The following is a 22,973-nucleotide window of genomic DNA, read 5'->3' on the forward strand; positions in this document are numbered from 1 at the left end:
ATACTAGCGTATCATACAACTTTACTCAATTCATTTATTAGTTCTTGTAATTTTTTGGTGGAGTTTTTAGGGTTTTCTGTAGTACAATGTAATCTCAAATAATGACAGTTTCACTTCTTTCTTACCAATGTGGAAGGCTTTGAAAACATTAAAATTGCCACACATCAATGAAAACACCTATATTTTAAATGCCATATTATGTCCGGAACCACAAAATAATGAAACGACATGATACTACATACACTGCAAAATGAAAAAAGCATTCACTATCAAAAGTGAAGTTTTGTCCAAAACCATTACTGCTGATAAACTCATTTTTGTTATAAATTTGAGTTGCAGAGTGTTGCAAGTTTAAATGCAGCAAAATGGGGCACCTTGCTCAGTCAGTGAAGTGTCCAACTCTTGATTCCAGATCAGGTCCTGATCTCACAGTTCGTGAAATCAAGCCCCACAGCAAGCTCTATAGTGATAGCTCAAAGCCTGCCTCGGATTCTCTCTCTCTCAAAATAAAAAATAAAATCTTTTTATAAAAATAAAAAAATGAATAATTATAGCACAAATAATTATGGTGACCAAACTGTTCAAATCCTAACAAAAGCATGTTGTTAACACTGACAAAAGGGCTGCTCAATAAATGGAATATTTAATAATTTACAATAAAAGAATAAGTGTTTTCATCATTTGGAAAAGGAAAAAGACTGATATCTTTAAAGACTTTGTTAAAGATTTAAAATAGCATATACTGGGGCGCCTGGGTGGCGCAGTCGGTTAAGCGTCCGACTTCAGCCAGGTCACGATCTCGCGGTCCGTGGGTTCGAGCCCCGCGTCAGGCTCTGGGCTGATGGCTCGGAGCCTGGAGCCTGTTTCCGATTCTGTGTCTCCCTCTCTCTCTGCCCCTCCCCCGTTCATGCTCTGTCTCTCTCTGTCCCAAAAATAAATAAACGTTGAAAAAAAAATTAAAAAAAAAAAAAATAGCATATACTTCAGAAATTTACGGAAAAAAAAAAAAAATCCCTTCTTCAAAAGCCTAATTCAATAGATGATATCCTGAGTTCCCAAATGTTAGAAGAATTTTAACTTCAGTTAATCTAAACCCATTTTATACCATGCATCAACTAATTTTATAATGATTCTTTTATGGTTATCAATCAAATCCTTCCCTCCATTCTTCATTACTGCAGCTAATCAAGAGTTACAAACACCAGCACATGCATAATTCTCACGTATATAAGAAAATATTAATTAAAAAGTCTTTATATACAACACATATGCTATAATATATACATATTTGTTCTATTCATTTAAAGAAATAAAACTTTATATATTCATTTTCTAACACTAAAATGCTGACATTATTTCTACTTATCAAGAAACATTAAGAAATATAAACTATGATCAAAATTTAAAAAGCAACGAGTTTCTTAGTTCTTCAATCACAAGAATCTCATTTTTTCTTCATGCAAAATGGTTGGGGTTCTCAATTTCTATACTATTCAATTACAGTTTTTTGTGAAACAATACTGTTTTATGAAATAACCATTTTTATCTGTCTCTAAAGCATATGACACTATACTATGATATAACATACAAAAGAAACTGTTTTTTCCCAAAGACAAAGCATTTATCATCAATTTATTTTCAGAAATGTTAAAGAGCTGGGAGGTATAAGGATATTCATTGGTGTGTTTTCTCTTATGTACTAATATTCTATTTGCAATTATGTATTTTATAAAATCTTACCTCTGCTGGATGTTGAATTATGTACAAATGAGTAGAGATATGCAGAGGATGCAATGGTAGAAATGGACACAAACATACTTTCTGAGGCCGGCTAAAGGGCAGAAAGAAAAAGAAAACCTGTAAATGCTTAAAATACAATGAAAGAACAATAACCCAAAACCTGAACATAATCCCTCTTCTCTATGTAAAGACATTTGCCAAAGCTGCATTCTTTTAAAATGAAACACCAAGAGTGCTTCAATCAATTAGACTTTAGATATGAGCATTTGGGAAAAGATTCAAGTAAATTCTTTACCATCTATATAGATCAAAGTAACTCAAAAAAATCTGGCCTGAGTTATTAGTGAAGAATACTCATAAGCCATCAACATGGTCTTTCTATTCCTGAGGCAACACTTCTAACTTGCATTCCAAATCAAGAAAAGATCTGATGTCAAAGAGAAATTCGGCAACTCTTCTAAATCATCTGATATTGGAGGGAACAATATGATGATAAAATATAGGAATACACTTACCACCTAGAAAAGAGTTCTAATCAAACTTGCCATCAATCGACACAAAGAGCTTACCAATTGTAAGAAAAAACCCAAATGGGCCACCAGATTACATTTAGCTAGAATTATATCCACAGAATGTCTGCCTTATCCATTTATTTTCCTTTTTGTTATTGTTTGTCATTTTTGTTTTACTTACCTCTTAGTGATGTACTACTGTTTTAGTAACACTTATACTCATTACAAAATTCAAATGGGATAAAAGTATACATTTCCATCTCAGTCCTCCAACCTAGGGGATCAGTTTCTTGTGTGTCCTTCCAAATGTATTATAGGAATATACATGGATCTTTTACCATTAAAACCTATATTTGATGTGTGTGTTTACAATATAAAATTCATCAAACAGCCAGATACAGTATATCATGGGAGTACATTTTCATGACAGGTCACTCTTATAGGCAAATGTTACATGCCATTACAACAGTACACAGTGAATCTTAAAAGAAATTCCCAACAGCATACTATTACTACTACAAAACTGTTATCAATTCCTTCTTCACTTTAACTTATGTAGAGTTATAGCCTGAAGTAAGAAATGATTACATTAATAAACCACAGAGTGTGAGTAAATTGGTTCAATTAAATCTACCACCTCATTCTGTAAGAAACTGTCAAACCTATGCTCCTGCTGAAGAAATTATCTAGATGATATCTTAAATGGAGAAACATATTGCACAACATGACCACGCCTCCCCTCTCCACCAAGGAACCTAGAATGGATGGTCAATCCAAGGAAAACCATCATAATCCACTTTCCAGTGACAGCTGACATGATTCAGTATGATTACTCTGCCCTGCAATGGATTCCCTGTTAAGAATGGGAGCAGAGTTATAGGGATGGAGAGCATCTTTCAGTGGTCATAAGAAGAGTAAACACGAGTAAATACAGAGAGGAGCAAAGATGGTTGACAGAACTAGGTATATTGACAAAGAGGTCAAATGCTGCAATTAGAAATGACTCTTCACTGAGCAGAAAGATGAAGAGGATGAAATACATCCAAATTCTAAAATTTTAAGTGGCTGACTTTTTATATGAAACTCTACATAACTGAAAAGAACAGCTTTAAATCCAAATGACAGCCCTGCCTTAGTTTAAAGCTAAAGTTCTCTTTTCTGCTTATTATGGATCTTTGATAAGAAATACAATTGCTGAGAAGTCTGTTTTGCTTGCTGTTTGCTACGAGCATTGTGAGGCCTTTCCTGAATGTAACCCGCTGTGTAGTAGAATGGGTTGTAAACCTTCCTAAATGTAGTCTGATATGTAATGGAATGAGTGATTGTACATAAACTAACCGGCATTTCTCGCTTCTGTAAACCTGCTTGCTTAACACATTCCTCACCTACCCCCTTCCCCCTTCCCCCTTTTTTCCTCCCGCCACAAGTAAAAAAAGCCTTCCCGCCAAAGGACAGACAAAGGACGCCCAATCAGAGAACAACAAATGTCCTTACTTTAAAATCAACTAATCAGGCCCCTCATAATTTGAAACCTCCCCTGTGCTATTTGTCTCTGTCTATAAAAACGCTGTACCAAACCTGATCGTGGCCTCTTGCGTCACCGGCGACGAGTGCGCAGAGGACCAGGTTCTCGAACCTGCAATAAACGACCCTTGCCGCTTGGCTTTGACTTACAACTCTGGTGGACTTTTGTGGGAGGTTTCGGAACTTCGGGCATTACAATAACTAAAATGCACAATCCGATGTCACTAAAATTCTTTTGTAAAATGTAATTTAATATGAAACGAAGGCAATTTAAAAATTCAGAATTTAAATGGATATCACCTTAAATACCTGTAAGCTGTTTGACACTTAGACTATGAAAGAATGCAAAAAAAAAAAAAAAAAATCAAATATCCTATATAGGAAACATTCACATACCAGTAAACTCAAAAAATTGAAAAATCCAGTCAAGTAAACAACCTGAGTAGAAGCTATAGATTTCTGTGGGCATTACAACACTAGGTAAAATAAACCCTGAAAATAACATCTTTAGCTTATCACACATATAGTGATTATAAAAGTCCTCAGCATGACACTTGAGACACTGCAGAGAACTGCTCTGCTTTTCATGTCTGACCAAAACCTTTGTTCATAAAAGAAAAAGAAAAAAAAAAAATTCAGTTACTTGAAATGGTAGTTTCCTTCCTAGGAACACATCTTTGAACTTTAGGAGGATTTAGAATTAAGTAGTTTGGAGAGTTCCACTTCCAGGAGGACAGGAAAAGCTGCTTCACAGACCAAAAGTCCAGTGAAATAAGCAAAGCTGACCAAAACTATTTTAAAAACAATCACTGAAAAATAGAAATACCCTATAACCCAGCATACTGGGTATTTATCCAAAGAATACAAAAACACTAATTCAAAGGAACACATGTACTATGTTCATAGAAGAATTATTTACAGTAGCCAACATACGGACACAACCCAAGTGTCCATCGAATGATGGAAGGTATGGGGTGTGTATGTCCATACATATAGTGGAACATTATTCAGCCATAAAAAAGAATTAAATGTTGCCATTTGCAACAACATGGATGGAGTTAAAGAATAAAACGCTAAGCAAAATAGTCAGGAAAGACAATGCCATATGATTTCACTCATACGGGGAATTTAAGAAACAAACAGGTAAAGGGGAAAAAAAGGAGTAAGAGACAAAGTAAAAAAGAGACTCTTAACTATAGAGAACTGACGGTTACCAGAGGGGAGATGGGTGGAGGGATGGATGAAATAGATGATGGGGATTAAGGAGTGCACTTGTCGTGATGAGCATTGGGTCATGCATGGATGTTTGGATCACCTTATCGTACACCTGAAACTAATATAACACTATGCTAACTTAAGTGGAATTAAAATATAAAGTTAAGAACAAAAAACAATCACTGTAAGTCCCTTGCAATTTTCTAGGGCATATTCAAACAAAGAAACATTACTCCAGAAAATCTACTAAAACTTGGTATTGGGACCATTTGTGGCATCTGAGCCATAACCAATTTCCTACCCTGCCCCAGGTCAAGCTGACAAACTCCACTCCATGTAGGTGTGACCAAGAGAACCAACCTCCCTCTCAGTTTTGTTTTTTTTTTAATATATTTATTTATTTTTGAGAGAGAGGGAGACATAGACTCCAAAGCAGGCTCCAGGCTCTGAGCTGTCAGCACAGAGCCCAACGTGGGGCTTGAACTTATGAACCGTTGAGATCATGACCCGAGCCAAGGTGGGACACTTAGGACGCTTAACTGGTTGAGCCACCCAGGTGCCCCACTCCCTCCCAGTTCTTAATCAAGGCTTATCCCTTATGTCACAAACAAGGCAGGCCACCAGCATTTCTCACCCCCTCCACTCCAAGCAGGCTAAATTTCTGGCAAGTGTGGTCAAGAGAGCAGAGGCTGCCTTCCTCCACACAGCCTTCCTCCTATAAAACAAGCTTTACCGCAGTGCAGGACGCTGGCGATGCTAGAGCTCCAAGCGTCCTCAACCTAGTCTGCTCACAGAACTTAAGTTTGACACCAGAAGCAGCAAGCCACAGGCTTGCTCAGCCCTGTACCCAGAACACTGGCTAGGAGAATCTGCCCAGGAGAGGCAGACTGTAAGAAAAGAGAGCTCTGAAGCTCTCCCTAAAGGGACTGACTTCATTTGAAACAGAGTGTGAGCAAGTTCAAGCCTAAGGGTGCTCTCAAAGACAATAACTCCTCTTAATAGAGACCAACAAGCTGTATCATAAGCCAGACAGGGGATCAGAAAGAACCATGCAAAGAGACAGCTTAAGAAGAGCCCACCTGCAGTCCGAGCAAACCTCAAAGAGTGGCCTCAAAAACTACCCCTGCCTGCTTGTAAGTGGATCAGACCCTTGAGATATGTATAGCCTAGGGCACTGGATAGAAAGGATAGGACAATCAGCCGGTAATTAGTGGAGCCTAACAAGCAGGATGTTTTACCAAAAGAAGAAGGCATCTTAAGGGAAAGATCTGGAAAAGAGACCTTCAAAGAGAACCCTGGTAAAACCACTGCGATAGTGGTCTTCTTTAACAAAAACCTCTGAGTTGTATACCTTAAAAGAATGAATGCCACGATACGTGAATCATATCTTAATAAGGCTGTTGTTTTTAAAAATGTGAAAATGTGGTGGAAAAATAATGTTCAACCTAAATTAAGTAAGAGACAGGCATTTTGCTACTAGACGGCATTATGTTACGTGAAGGGGGGGCTTCCTTTCCTACAACGTAGGCTGCAGGAGGGCAAAGACGTGGCCTTTCCACTTTTCACCCCAGCACCTAGCATAACAAGCTACCAATGAATACTGCAGAACACATGATGGGATCCCTCTGCATTCCCTCCTGCCTCCACTTTGGGACACCGTTCTCCTCCTACACAATTCCTCATCCTACCCCTCCCTTTGCTAACATATCACATATTGATCTCTCCTTCCTTTCCTCTCTGATATTTAAGCAATTAGTTTGTATTACAAATGAAATTCAGAGTCTCAGATCTCCCTTTGCTGTAATTTGTGACCATCCTGGTAAGCAATAACACCTGAGACAAAAAGATTTACCGAAGGAAATACTTACCAAAAGCAAAAAAGAAAAACAGCATTTTACGTGTAAAAACCATAACGATGATTTAAGCTAAAATTAATTCTTTTGGCTTCTACTTTGACAGGCTCATAAAACATCATTACCTATTTATTTTAAAGCATGTCCCCTCTATTAACCTAATTATAGTTCTAATAAGCTCTAATAAAACTATAGTTCTTTAAAACATTTTGCATTCCAAGTTTATGTTTAGCAAGTTACTTTACAATATAAATTTGGGCTTGCTTGTTACTTTAACAGCAAGTTCGCTCATAATTTCCTCCTCCACAATTGTTTGCATGCACTGCGCTGGTGACTAGCTGCTCAAGTGCTAAACCATCTCTTACCAAACTACTGGATAAGTAGCAGAGAAATTGTTCTCCTCATTCTAAAACCTTCTCTGGGGGCGCCTGGGTGGCGCAGTCGGTTAGGCGTCCGACTTCGGCCAGGTCACGATCTCGCGGTCCGTGAGTTCGGGCCCCGCGTCGGGCTCTGGGCTGATGGCTCAGAGCCTGGAGCCTGCTTCCGATTCTGTGTCTCCCTCTCTCTCTGCCCCTCCCCCGTTCATGCTCTGTCTCTCTCTGTCCCAAAAAATAAATAAATGTTGAAAAAAAAAAAAGAAAACTCTTTAAAAAAAAAACAAAAAAAAAAAAAACAAAAAATAAAACCTTCTCTGAAGAACAAACAAGCTTCCCTACATCCAAACTTAACTCCTGAAGGTTTAAATATTTCAAATTGATAATGGATTAAACATAAATTCAACAAATTTTTATTCAAATATTTATTGTATACCTAACTCTGTGACAGAATTAGGCACTTGGAGCAATGTAACAAAGATTCCTGCCCTCATGGAGCCTATTCTATCTATCTATGCCAGAAGGAATTTTTTACAAGTTCCTCGCTTCCTATGAACTATTACAGTTGACAGGAAAATAAATACCAAATAACTACACATCAAAAGTGATTATTTATAATAGTAAACATTCATTTTAAAATAAAAATCAAGTTACTTCCAGAATTTTTGTAAATCTGGAGAAGAAATGTTAATGTCTGAAGAAATATCAACTGGCCAAATGGGTACAGGTTTGGGGAGTAACTATTAAGATATGTCACTGACAAGGTCATTCATTATCTTGCTAAGTGATCTTAAGCACATCAGAGGTTTTCAGTGTCCTCCTTCACAAAGCTGGTCACACACCAAGAAAGTTCTGGGGAATAACTCCCAAATCGCAGGCAAAGGTTATAAAAAACATAATCATTTATGACTAGTATTTTTCAGCTAATTTATAATAGAATGACCAAAGGAGGAGTTGAGATTTTTCTTTCTTCTACATTTACAATGACTTGTAAAAGCAGAAGAGAGAAAATTTTACAATGCATTGCAATGTATTATAAATACTGTTTTCCATCATTAAGATTCATCTTCTTTAAAATCTGTACAACCCAATTAAGGTTAATTACATTCTTAAAATATAAATGAAATTTTCAAATAATTTCCCTGAGGAAATTTTATGAAATAAGCTTTTTCTTCTTTTCTCATTAAAGATGTAGGAATAAATATGTAGGTTTCCTGTCAGACTAAGATTGACTGGCTTCCTCAGTGCATGCTATAATACAAGGGTACTCTGTCACTCCGGGCGTGGTATCTCTGACAGGCTGTAGGCAAATAAAATTGTATCTGACATATGACTAGCGATGCTAGGACTTAGAAAAAACATCTTTCCAAAGTTTAATTAAATTCGTATATAATATTCACTGAAAGCTATTTTTCTCATAGGACTGATTTTAATCAAGAAAATCTCACAAAGGCAAACTTTAAAAATTAGTGAAAAGATTTACAAGAATTATTATTTTTAAAGGATTTCTTTTATCTACTAAACAAAAGCAAATGTAGAACCCAGAAAAATAGTGCATCTCAAAGTTTCCAGTACTCAACAAAATTTTTATCGTCCCAACGGACTGAAAAGGCAAAGAACAAAGAGTTTTATAGCTTTTCAATAGATTAGCTGAAGAGATACACTGCATTACACATAAAAATGCCAAACTTTCTAATGTTAAAATAGGTTTTGAAAAAGTAAATACCACAGTGCCCTCTACCGTCCCTTTAAAGAAACTTAAATAATCTATAAAATACTTTTTAAATTTCTGAAACAATATTCAGCATAACCAATGAAAGAAGAAACACATTTTCATTATTAACATATTATAATAAAAATTTAGTATAATAAATACAGTATTAAATAAATTTTCATGTCATAAAGGTAATAAAAACATGTAACATCTTATCAGTTGTTAAGATGCTCTGACTGCTTCCAGTATAAATAACAATAATATTCTCATACCCACCAAAGTTGTTTTCATCACTACATTATTTTATAACTTCTTCTAGGAGTAGAGGAAGGATAGGTGTAGAAAGAAAAGAAAAACACTGATAGAGGAAGTAACGCCATAAAGAGAATATCTTTAGATAAGACTTTCAGAGACCTGTGCCCCAGACGGCATGTCTAGAGCAGTGGTTTCCAAAGCAGATTAAGTAAAATGACCCAAAGGAATGCCAAAAGAAAACATTACCACTTTCACTTTGAATTAAACATTACTAATATTTAGCATATAGAATAACATTCCCTCCTTAGGTGGTATGTCATACGGTAATATGTTAGGATAGGTGGTATCCTGAAATAAAAAGAGGCATTCCATAACAGGTAGGGTTCACAATGGCACCCACAAAGAAATCATACACACTTGTAAAGAATCTATACTGAAGAATCCATACTGAATCTATACTGTTCTAGTTACAAAATCACAAATGAATAAGTTTATGGCAGAGCTGTTTCTTACCTATTCCTAGTTCAAATGCTTCATCAGAGGTACAAAATTGAATCTGACAGGACAATAACTATCTTTTTAATTAAGTTTTTTATTGTAATTCCACTGTTGTTAACATACAGTATTATATTAGTTTCAGGTGTACAAGATAGTGATTCAACAACTCTACACATTACTCAGTGTTCATTATGATAAGTATACTCTTTAATCCCCTTCATCTATTTCTAACCCTCCAGCCACCTCCCATCTGGTAACTATCAACTTGTTTTCTATAGATAAGGGTCTGTTTCTCGGTTTGCCTCTCTTTCTTTTTCCCTTTGCTCATTTGTTCTGTTTCTTAAATTCCACATATGAGTGAAATCATATGGTATTTGTCTTTCTCTGACTTCTTTTGTTTAGCATAATACTCTCTAGCTCCACCCATGTTGTTGCAAATGGCAAGCTTTCATTCTTTTTATGGCTGAATAATATTCCATTGTATGTAGGTGTGTGTGTGTATACATACACACACATCTTCTTTATATAATTTGGCTATTGTAGATAATGCTGCAATAAACACAGGTATCTCCCTTAATTAAGTGTTTTTGTTTTGGGGTGAGGGGGGTACATACCCATTAGTGCAATACTGGATGGTAGAGTAGTTCTATTTTTAACGTTTTGAGGAACCTCCATACTGTTTTCCACAATGGCTGCACCAGTTTGCATTCCCACCAACAGTGCAAGAGGGTTTCTTTTTCTCCATACCCTCACCAACATTTGTTGTTTCTGATTTGTATTTTCTGATTTGTTGTTCTGATTTCAGCCATTCTGATAGGTGTGAAGCGCTATCTCTTTGTAGTTTTGATTTGCATTTCCCTGATGATGACTGATGTTGGGCATCTTCTCATGGGTCTGTTGGCCATCTATAGTATAGGTCTTCTTTGGAGAAATGTTTGTTCATGTTTTCTGCCTATGTTTTAATTGGATTATTTGTTTTTTGGGTGTTGAGTTGTAACAGTTCTTTATATTTGGATACTAACCTTGTATCAGATATGTCATTTGCAATTATCTTCTCCCATTCCATAGGTTGCCTTTTAGTTTTATTATTTCCTTCACTGTGCAGGAGCTTTTTATTTTGATGTAGTCCCAATAGTTTATTTTTCCTTTTATTTACCTTGCCTCAGGAGACATTCAGAAAAATACTATAGTGGCCAGTGTCAAGACATTACTGCCTGTGCTCTCCTCTAGGATCTTTATGGTTTCAAGTCTCACATTTAGGTTTTTAATCCTTTCTGAGCTTACTTTTGTGTATAGTATAAGAAAGTGGTCAAGTTTCATTCATTTGCTTGTAACTGTCCAGTTTTCCCCCACACCAATTGTTGAAGAACCTGTCTTTTTTCTGATTGGATATTCGTTCCTACTTTGTTGAAGATTAATTGACCATATAATTGTGGGTTTATTTCTGGGTTTTCTACTCTGCTCCACTGATCTATGTGTCTATTTTTGTGCCCCTACCATAGTGTTTTGATTACTACAGCTTTGTAATATAACTCTAAGTCTGGAATTGTGCTACCTCCAGTTTTGTCTTTCTTTTTTAAGATTGCTTTACCTATTTAGGGTCTTTTGTGGTTCCATACACATTCTAGGATTGTTTGTTCTAGTTCTGCAAAAAAATGCCATTGGTATTTTGATAGGGATTCATTAAATCTATAGACTGCTTTGGGTAGTACAGACATTTTAACAATATTTGTTACATATTTGTTAAATGGAATGTCTTTCCATTTCTTTGTGCTGTCTTCAATTTCTTTTATCAATGATGTACAGTTTTCAGAGTAAAGGTCTTTCACCTCTTTAGTTAAGTTTATTCCTAGGTATTTTATTATCTTTGGTACAGCTGTAAATGGGATTGTTTTCTTAATTTCTCTTTCTGCTGCTTCATTATTAGTGCACATAAATGCAAGAGATTTCTGTACACTGAGTTCAGGTCATGTGACTTTACTGAATACACTTCTTACCATTTCTAGCACATTTCTGGTGGAGCCTTTAGGGTTTTCTATATATAATACTATGTCATCTGCAAAGAGTAAAAATTGTACTTCTTCCTTCCCAGTGTGGATGTCTTTAATTTCTTTCTCTTGTCTAACTGTTGTGGCTAGGACTTCTATTACTACGCTTAGTAACAGCGGTGAGAATGGACACCCTTGTCCTGTTCCTGACTTTAGGGGAAAAACTCTGAGTTTTCCCCAATTGAGTATGCTAGCTGTGAGTTTTTCATGTAAGGTCTTTGTTATGTTTAGGTATTTTCCCTCTAAATCTACTTTGTTGAGGTTTTGGGGGTTTTTTGTTTTGTTTTGTTTTGTTTTGTTTTTGGGGGTTGTTTTCGATAGCGTGCACACATGCACCTGACTGGGGACAGGCAGAAAGAGAGAGGGAAGAGAGAGAATCCCAAGAAGGCTCATGATGTCAGTACCAGAGCCTAACACGGACCTTGATCTCATGAACTGTGAGATCATGACCTGAGCCAAAATCAAGAGTCGACACATAACCAACTGAGCCACCCATGTGTCCCAAGGGGTTTTATCATGAATGGATGTTGTTGTACTTTGTCCAATGCTTTTTCTACATATATTGAGATGATCTCTTATTGATGGGATGTATCACATTGATTGGTTTGCAAATACTGAACCACTCTTGCATCCTGGGAATATTTTCCACTTGATCATGGTGAACAATTTTTTTAATGTATTATTAGATTCAGTTTGCAAGTATTTTGTTGAGGATTTTTGCATCTAAGTGCATCAGAGATACAGGCTGATAGTTCTTTTTTTCTTTTTTTTTTTTTTTTTTTTTGTAGTGTCTTTACCTGGTTATGGTATCTAGGTAACACTGACCTCATAAAACAAATTTGGAAGTTTTCCCTCCTCTTCTAGTTTTTGGAATTGTTTGAGAATAAGTATTAACTCTTCTTTAAATATCTGGTAGAATTTGCCTTTGAATCCATCTGGTCCTGGACTTCTATTTATTGGGAGGTTTTTGATTACTGATTCAATTTCATTGCTGGTTATCAATCTGTTCAAATTTTCTATTTCTTCTTGCTTCAGCTTTTGGTAGATTTTATGTTTCTAGGAATTTATCCATTACTTCTAGGTTGTCCAGTTTGTTGGCATATAATTTTTCATAACGTTCTCTTACAATTATTTGTATTTCTGTGGTGTTACCAGTTTCTTCTCTTTCATTTGTGATTTTAAGTCCTCTCTCTCTCTCTTTTTTTTTTTTTTTTTTTTTTTTTTTGATGAGTTTGGCTACAGATCTCTCAACTTTGTTGATCTTTTCAAAGAACCAGTGTGGGGAATAAGCTTAGAAATTCCCTGGACTTACACCAATGGGTTATCAAGGCATAAAGAATTAGAAAGCCATAGGATATTTACACCCAAGTTTGGGTAAACAAGATTAGGTAAATAAGTATAGAGAAGGTGGGGCCAAAGCCCCAGTATAGAGAGAGTGGAGGAAAGTTCCCAATAAAGAACATAGGTATATGAAATAACCAAGATTAGGTATTCAGGGCAGAAGTGCCCCCCAATTTAGTACTATAGCAGAAAGCTGCTTTAACAGGAGGAAAGGACCAAGTTAGCTAAACAGGTGAATCGGACTGTAGACCACTGCTGCAGGTGAAGCTGCCCAGAGCAGACCTGATTAGGGCTCTAATCAGAAAAGGTACCTTGTTAACCCTGAGGTTATTTGCTCTGTCTCATTCCCTGGCTAGCTAAGACAAACAGAGGTGATGCCTCATGTCCACTGTAAACAACCTTCCGCCCAACTGCCCAGCGCCAGGATTTTGTTTCGTATTAACCCAAAGGCATAACCCCCCATATTTTCAAGACCCATTTTTCCTCACGTCCATGAGTTAATGTTCACAGATTTATTGTCTCTTTGTGCACGTCCATCACCATGTTTGTAAGCCTTCTGATCCTAATAAAGGGTACAGAGGAAATAAGAGAACAAAGGCATAAAGCAGAACATGAAAAACACCTGTTCGAGGGACGCATTCCAGGTGGTTAGAAGAGAGGGTACGGGAAGGGTACGGTGGAGGAAGAGATGCAAAGGCTTTGGATGACACACTAGAGCCTCGACTCCACTGTGTACCTGAAATACAAGCATGGAAGGTCTCCAGGAAAGGAATAAAATGAGCAGAACCAGATGTTAAAAATCTAATGACCTCGGGGCACCTGGGTGGCTCAGTTGGTTAAGGGTCTGACTGTTCATTTCAGCTCAGGTCATGATCTCACCGTCTGCAAATTGAGCCCTGCATCAGGCTCTGTGCTGACAGTGCGTAACCTGCTTGGGATTCTCTCTCTGCCCCTCCTCCTGGCTCACACATGTGCGCGCACACACACCCTGTCTCTCAAAATAAATCAATAAACATTTTTTTTAATCTAATGACCTCTGTTTGAAACGGAACTGGAAAACAGTTTGGCGACTCCTCAGAAAGTCAAACACAGAACTACCACATGACCCAGCAATTCCATTCCTAGGTATATACCCAAAATTATTGGAACAAAAACAGATATTTGTGTGCCAAGGTTCACAGCAGCACTATTCACAATAGCCAAAAGGTAGAAACAAACCAAGTGTTCATCAACAAACCATTGTTATTTTAACAAATAAGAAAAAAAAAATGAATGATGGATAAACAAAAGTGGTATATACATATAATTTAGCCATAAAAAGGAAAGAAATTTTGATATGCTACAACATGGAGAGAACTTGAAAACATTCTAAGTGAAATGTCAGACACAGAAGGTAAGTATTATATGTTACATGAAGAATCTAGAATAAGCAAATTCATAGAAATACAAAATAAAATAGAAGTTACCACTGGCTGGGCCGGGTGGGGGGAAGGTATGGGAAGTGATTATTTGATGGGTTCGGAGTCAACATTGACAATGATGAAAAACGTGTTGCGTACAGATAGTAGTGACGGTTACAGAACATTACGAACGTATCAATGACACTGAGTTATACAGTTAAAAGTAATTAAAATGAGGGGCGCCTGGGTGGCTCAGTCAGTTAAGCATCCAACGTTGGCTCAGGTCATGATCTCACAGTTTGTGAGTTTGAGCCCCACGTCAAGCTCTGTGCTGATGCTTCAGATTCTGTGTCTCCCCCCTCCCCTGCTCATGCTCTGTCTCTCAATAATAAATAAACGTTAAAATTTTTTTTAAAAAATAGTTAAAATGGTAAGTATTATACATGTACATTTTAGCACAATTAAAAAAAAAAAAAAAAGTAGCCTGCCAAGTAACACGTCTACATAGGCAAAGAGTCAGATATTTCTCCAAGAGGTTAACCCCTCTCGCCCTTTGCAAAGTCCAGAGACTCATTCTATAGCTTCATTTTTTTCCCCCAAGGAACTCTGGAAGACTTCTACTTACTTCATTTCACTGCTACCTTTTTTCCCCACAGCCTTCTCATGAGGCTTCCAGTAGAGAAAGCCAAAAAAAAAAAAAAAAAAAAAAAGAGAGAGAGAGAGAGGAGAGAGACAGAGAGAAGCAAACAAATAAATGAACAGGGGAAAACAAAATAAATTCCTAATCAGTAATATCTTCGAATTTGCCTTTCTGACTGAAAAATGAGGACCTACTGACAAATAAGAAACTGACCTTAGGCAGGTAAAGGATTCAAGAAATAAAAGCTCAATCTTAAAAAAGACAGTAATTAAAAATCTCTCATCCCAAAATAACTAAAAACAGCCAGGGAACAGGAAAAGAATCTACAGATTCAAAGACCACGAAGAAACAGCTCACTGGAAATATTTATTATATGCAGCAGGAAAACAAGAGTAGTCACACTGCTCGCTTCAATATAATCTTTTACTATATGGTGTAGGAATAAAAGTATGAAAGCCCCTCACTAGTCACCTGACCCTGAGAGTCTATAAAAAGGAATAACTTTAAATCAAAGTTGTCTTATGTATTAAATTAAAATGCACAGGTAAAGCACTTTGTAACCTGTGAACCCTTTTTAAATGATACCAAATTTTTTACTAGACTACTTCTGAAAATTTTTTCTCACTACATAAGCACGAACAGAATGATGAATTATTAATTTTGGGCAAATGTACTTTAAAAATTAATGTGCTTTGATGTTCTTTGAAGAAAACTTCTATCCATCAGAGGGTAATGATATAATTCTTATTTTTCTTGGGGAAAATAAATCAAACATTTAGAAAGCTCTAACGTGGTTTTTAAAATTGGTCACTCCTCTTTGGAGACTTAATTAAGATTAAGAAAAAAAATTCCCTCTTAACATATATCATCTTTGCTCAACTTTGAACATATGATTAGTTTGCACAGTAATTTGTAAATCAGTTAGCTTTCCACATATATTACAAATGAAGTACTTCAAAGAATAAACATATTTTCTATACCAATAGGAAAGAACAAATTAACTTCATACTTTTCTCTTAGGAATATGATACTTTTGATATGAACAAAGAATTAAATTTTCAAATTATCTAATTTTTTACTCTAAAAATCAGCATCAAGAATCTAGTTGATTTTAGGGACTCCTGGGTGGCTCAGTTGGTTAAGCGTCTAACTTCGGCTCAGGTCATGATCTCACAGCTCGTGAGTTCAAGCCCCACGTCGGGCTCTGTGCTGACAGCTCAGAGACTGGAGCCTGCTTCGACTCTGTGTATGTGTGTGTCTCTCTCTCTGCCCCTCCCCCATTCACACTCTGTCTCTGTCTGTCTCTGTCTCTGTCTCTCTCTCAAGAATAAACATTAAAGGACTCCTGGGTGGCTTAGTTGATTAGGCGACCGACTTCGGCTCAGGTCATGATCTCACAGTCCATGAGTTCAAGCCCCGCGTCGGGCTCTGTGCTGACAGCTCAGAGCCTGGAGTCTACTTGAGATTCTGTGTCTCCCCCTGTCTCTACCCCTCCCCTGCTCACACTCTGTGTCTCTCTGTCTCTCAATAATAAATAAACATTAAAAAATTTTTTTAATTAAAAAAAAAATTTTTTTTTAATTTTTTTAATATAGTTGATTTTAAATTTACCAAAATAGTTTGTTTTCTAAACCTAAGTGCTGATACCAATTCAATACTCTTAGTGTATTCTAAACTAATTCCCTTAGGAATCACCATTTTTCACTTGTACCTACCAAACTTGCAGTCTGATTCACCCCACTGCTTAAGCAGACCAGTCACAATAGTGTACATGAGACCCAGAAACAAAAAGCAAATCCCTACTAGTTAATAAAATAAATCAAGCAGGAATAGCTAAGGAGCTATGGTGCCCTGGACAGATCTCGCCCAACCCAAGGTCATAACCAATACTCAGCTCAACCAATACTGCTCAGAAAGATACTCCCTGAACTGCTAGATCTTCGTATTCTCAAGGAAGCCAGAAATCTGGATTTTTGAGATAAACCATCTTGATTTTTAACTGTTAGAACTAATTTAAAAGCTGGTAAAATACCAATTCAAAGCAAAACATCTGTTGGCTGCCAATGTGTGGCTCTTGCATTCTTCTTAAACACCTGCAGTCTCCCCTCCATCCCTCTCTCATGATTTTATCCCCACCACTTTTTTTCTCCAGAATATCCAAACCTAAAGAAAAAGGAAAGGTTAAAAATTTCAGTAAAGGAGCTAGATGTTGTTAAAAGGTATAAATTTGGAACTAGAAGATGAATTAAGTTCTACAAATCAAATACACAGTATAGTGATTAGAGTCAACAGTAATGTACGATATGCAGATCTCCCTCAACTTACAACAGGGTTACATTCTCATAAACACATCAAAGCTGAAAATAACCTGAGTCAAAATGCATTTAATACACCCAACCTACCAAATACCATAGCTTAGCCAGGCCAACCTTAAATGTGCTCAGAACACTTATCTACTGTTGGGCAAAATCATCTAACAAAGACTATTTTTAGTAATGTTGAATATCTCACATAATTTATGGATTACTGTACTGAAAGCGAAAGACAGAATGGCTATATGGGCACAGAATGGTTGCAAATGCATTGGTTGTTACTCTCATGACCACACAGCTGATTGGGAGCTACAGCTCCCTGCTGCCATCCAGCATCATGAGAATATCGTACCACATACCGTCAGACCAGGAAAAAGTAAAAATTAAGAATTCAAAGTACAGACTCTACTAAATGTGTATTGCTCCCACACCACTGTCAAGTTGAAAAATCCTATGTTGAACCATCATAAGTCAGGGACTATACTTCAAATTTTCTGAGACTAGATCTTAAAACTTCTTTTTTCTCACCAGAAAAAAAAGATATAATAATTATGTAATCAAAGCTAACACTACCAGTGCTAATCATACTGCATTATATAAATGTATCAAATCTTACATAATGTTATGTCAATAATATCTCAATTTAAAAAAAAGGAGTTAGGGGCGCCTGGGTGGCGCAGTCGGTTAAGCGTCCGACTTCAGCCAGGTCACGATCTCGCGGTCCGTGAGTTCGAGCCCCGCGTCGGGCTCTGGGCTGACGGCTCAGAGCCTGGAGCCTGTTTCCGATTCTGTGTCTCCCTCTCTCTCTGCCCTTCGCCCGTTCATGCTCTGTCTCTCTCTGTCCCAAAAATAAATAAACGTTGAAAAAAAAAATTTTTTTTTAATTAAAAAAAAAAAAAGGAGTTAGAGAATACTAAAGCACAGGCATCTTTTTACTAAGCTTGAAGTAAAAATACTTCAGTTTAAAGTTTTTTTAATGTTTTTATTTATTTTTGAGAGAGATAGAGACAGACAGAGCACAAGTGGGGGAGGGGCAGAGAGACAGGGAGACAGAATCAGAGGCAGGCTCCAGGCTCTGAGCTGTCAGCACAGAGTCCAACACGGGGCTCAAACTCAACTGCCAGATCATGACCTGAGCCAAAGTCGGACGCTTAACCCACTGAGCCACCCAGGCACCTCTGAACATACTTCAATTTAAAAAATAAGAAAATCAGGGATGCCTGGCTGGCTTTGTCCATAGTGCGTGAGACTTTAGTCCTCAGGGCCGTGAATTTAAGCCTCACATTGGGTGTGAAGCCTACTCTAAAGATAAATAAATAAGGGGCACCTGGGTGGCTCAGTCAGTTAAGCATCTGACTCCTGGTTTCAGGTCAGGTCATGATCTCCCAGATTCATTAGATCGAGCCCCATGTGAGGTTCTGTGATGACAGCAAGGAGTTTGCTTGAGATTATCTCTTTCCCTCTCTCTCTGCTTCTCCCCCACTGACATTTAAAAATAAATAAATAATAAATAAATAAAAAGTATGAAAATCTTGCAGCCTTAGTGGCTCCACTTCAACTAGTGACTACACCTACTCTACCAACAAAATCATAAGGCTTCTTCAGCAAACAAAGAGCCAGGTCAAGTGCTGGCTGAGCTCAGGAGCCAGATGGACTGGAGCAGAGACTGAATTCTGTTACCTAATTATTACTCCTTTCTCCTCATCATTTATCTTTAAATTTTACTGAATTATAAATAACCTACAGTGTTATACTGGCTTCAGGACTACAACATAATGATTCGACAATTCTACACATTACTAAGGGCTCACCATGATAAGTGTAGTCATATCTGTCACCGTGCAATGTTATTAAAATGTTATTGACTATATATTTCAATATATGCTGCACTTTTCAACTCTATGACTTATTTATTTTATAACTGCAAGTCTGCACCTCTTAATCCCCTTCACCTATTTCACCACCACCCACCCCTCACCTCCCCTCTGGCAACCACCAGTTTATTTTCCGTATTTAAGAGTCTGGGGGGTTTTTTGTTTGTCTCTTTGTCCATTTGGTTTTTTTTAGATTCCACATATAAGTGAAATCAGATGATATTTGTGTTTTTCTGTCTGATTTATTTCACCCTCTAGGTCCATGCATGTAGTTGCAAATGACAAGATCTCTCTTTTTTTGGCGGAGGAATATTCCATTTTACATATGTACAAAAAATATATCACGTTATAATATTACAAATAATACACACACACACACACACATATATGTATACACACATAACATATCCTTTATCATTTATAGATAGAACCTTGGGTTGTTTCCATATATTGGCTATTAAAAATAAAGCTGCAAAACACACAGGGGTGCATGTATCTTTTCAAATTAGTGTTTTCATTTCCTTTGGGTAAACACCCAGTAGTGGAATTAATGGATCATATGGTAGTTCTATTTTCAACTTTTTGAGGAACCTCCATACTGTTTTCTACAGTGGCTTCACCAATTTACATTGCCACCAGCATGTACAAGAGTCCCCTTTTCTCGACATCCTCATCAATACTTGTTATTTCTTGAATTTTTGATTCTAGCTATTCTGTTGGGTGTAAAGTGATATCTCATTGCGGTTTTTGATTCATATTTCCCCAATGATGGGTGATGTTGATCGTCTTGTCATGTGTCTGTTGGCCAACTGTATATCTTCTGTGGAAAAATATGTGTTTAGGTTCTCTGCCCATTTTTAATCCAATTATTTGTTTTTTTGGTGTTGTACCTTCTCGTTATTTAAAAGCTAACAATATCACCAACTCTAGAATGCTGTTATGAGAAATAAATAAAATATTGCATGTAAAATACCTAGGCCTGATAGGTAACCTGCATGTGGTCAGTGCTCAAAAAATGTGTGCTAGGGGCACCTGGGTAGCTCAGTCTGTTAAGCATCTGACTCTTGATTTTGGCTCAGGTCATGATCTCATGGTCCTGTGGAGCCTGCTTAATATTCTCTTTCCCTCTGCCCCCTACCCTGCTCATGCACACATATGGGCACTAAATAAATAAATAAATACATACATACTAAATATACTGGTGTGGTATATTATAATCGTTATAATTTTTTTACTTTTGGGGGAAGAAAGCACTGGAGAAAGAAAAATTTCTGCCTCAGGGCCTGTGTCACTCTGTGTGCATGCCCTTGCTACTGTTTCCCTCCCTCAGACAAATTAAAAACTACTGCATATTTTGACATTATTCCATTATTCTTAGGACCAATGATTTGCAAGTGGTTTCTAAGTCTTATCCTCAGACCCATGGCCTTATCTATAGAAGATGTAAAAGTATAATTAAGATGCCTAGCATCTTTACTAGAATGAGGCCTTAACTCTTCCCAGTCAAGACTTTTACCACCATATCACCAACCAGTTTCCATTTTTTTAATAAAATAGAATATAAATTATTACAGCTAAAAGCCACTTAATGAAGTTGAACTTGTGACAATCAGCTAAATATAAAAATACTCCAGGGGCACCTGGGTGGCTCAGTCGGTTAAACGTCCAACTTCGGCTCAGGTCATGATTTCACAGCTGGTGTGTGCGAGCCCCACGTCGGGCTCTATGCTGACAACCTGGAGCCTGCTTCGGATTCTGTCTCCCTTTCTCTCTGTCCCTCTGCCACTTGCACTCTGTCTCTCTCTCCCTCTTAAATATAAATAAATATTTAAAAAATTAAAAAATACAAAATACTCCAGTGCTTGGTTTGTTGGTTCCTAGTACATTCAGCACAATTTTTCTTAACCTCCCTAACTGCTTACCTGGTCCTTCCGAGAGCAGCCACCGCTAATCTCTACAGGTTTGCCTCTTTCCACTCCCTCCTTTCCACCAAGCTGTCCAAATACACTATTCTCTATACACTGTAATCCTGTACATCCTGTTCCCTCAAGAGGAACACACTCTTAATATGTATCCAGCAATAACAAATTAGTTTGGGATCTTTGAAAGAATATCCCATTCATGTTTCAGAGGACTTGTATTTCCAACTAGCAAGATTCTGCTGTGAAGTTAAACTGAGTTTGTACTTCCTGAATAAAACCAATTTTTGGAACTCCAAGACTATGACAATTACAGTAATACGTTTAGAGAAGTGAATACTGCTTAAAGTAAATGGCCAAATAATTGTGACTTGCTGATCACTCAAATCTAAGAATGCATTTTGGTTTTAAGAACTATTATAAGCATAAATGTAGGTAAGTTCATCCAGGAAACTAGTATAACCCTAACAGCTTAATGAAATAAAATATAAAGAGCCATCAATTAGTTTATATTTTACTGGTAACACCTAAATATTCTCCAGACTTCTAGAATGATAATCTAACCAATTAAAATTAGTTGAACAGGGCACGTGGGTGGCTCAGTCAGTTAAGTGTCTGACTTTGGCTCAGGTCGTGATCTCGCAGTTTGTGAGTTCAAGCACCGCATCAGAGTCTGTGCTGACAGCTCAGATCCTGGAGCCTGCTTCAGATTCTGTGTCTCCCTCTCTCTCTGCCCCTCCCCTTCCTGTGCTCATGTTCTGTCTCTCTGTCACTCTCAAAACAGCAAACATTTTAAAAAATGTAAAAAAATAATAATAATAAAATTAGTTAAACCAATTAAATAAATAAAATGCATACTGTGCCAAAGGGGAGAAGAACTTTTAAAAGGTACAAAATTTCAGTAGGAGAAGCAAAGTGCACAAATGTTGGAATGAATCATAATCCTAAAATATTAACTAAATGTAACTGGAAATAAACTAAAATCAAAGTCATTCTTATTTTCTAAAAAGCAGATTACGTTAGGGTGTAGGGATGGATGAAAAGGCAGAGCAAAGAAAATTTTAGGAGAGTAACAATACTCTATAGTATACTATAATAGTGGATACATATTATTATGAAGTTTTCCAAAATCAAAATATGTACAACTCCAAGAGCGGACCCCAGTGTAAAACTATGCACATTGAATTATGATGATGTTCATCCATTTTAACAAATGTACTGCTCTGGCAGGGGATGCTGCTAATGAGGGAAGATACCAGGGTGGAGGCAGAACATAGGTCTCTACTCCTTCCACTCAATTTTGTTGTGAATCTAAGACTTCCCTAAAAAATAAAATCTATTAAGTGGAGCAGGGAGTGGACTGGAAAATTTCAAATCTTCGCTAAATGTAGGAGACTAATTTTCTTTAAAAAAAAAAAAACTATAGCATTTATAATCAGCAGTTCTAAATAGAGCAAAAACCAGATGATAAAACTAGCATGATAATTTAGCCTTGGGTTTATATTTGTAATAACTTGTCTTTTAGCATCCTAGTGACCCCTTTGCAGCACTGTTAAGTGTTATCTCCTAACACCTTTAGGGAGCTTGTTTAAATAAATTGTATTCGTACACCCCTTCCATTCAAACATGCAGTCCCTTCTAGACACAAATTATTCATCCTCCTCAAAAGTCTATATTGAATGTCTTACTCTCGATAGTACACTTAGGAGATATAAACAGATCCCTACACTCAAGATCCCTTCCTCTGGGGACGT

The 22,973-nt window shown here is 37.0% G+C and overlaps 1 protein-coding gene across 1 annotated transcript in view; it reads right to left on the reverse strand.

Moving 5' to 3' along the window:
* DTWD2 (DTW domain containing 2) overlaps positions 1–22,973 on the reverse strand; it is a 112,362-nt gene that overhangs the window by 87,535 nt on the left and 1,854 nt on the right. Inside the window, exon 2 of the mRNA XM_030317032.1 lies at positions 1,741–1,831. Within this exon, the coding sequence (XP_030172892.1) occupies positions 1,741–1,831 (91 nt within the window). The remainder of the gene's footprint in view (positions 1–1,740; positions 1,832–22,973) is intronic.

This window comes from Lynx canadensis, chromosome A1 (assembly GCF_007474595.2).
Source record: "Lynx canadensis isolate LIC74 chromosome A1, mLynCan4.pri.v2, whole genome shotgun sequence".
In the NCBI taxonomy this organism is placed as follows: Eukaryota; Metazoa; Chordata; class Mammalia; order Carnivora; family Felidae; genus Lynx; species Lynx canadensis.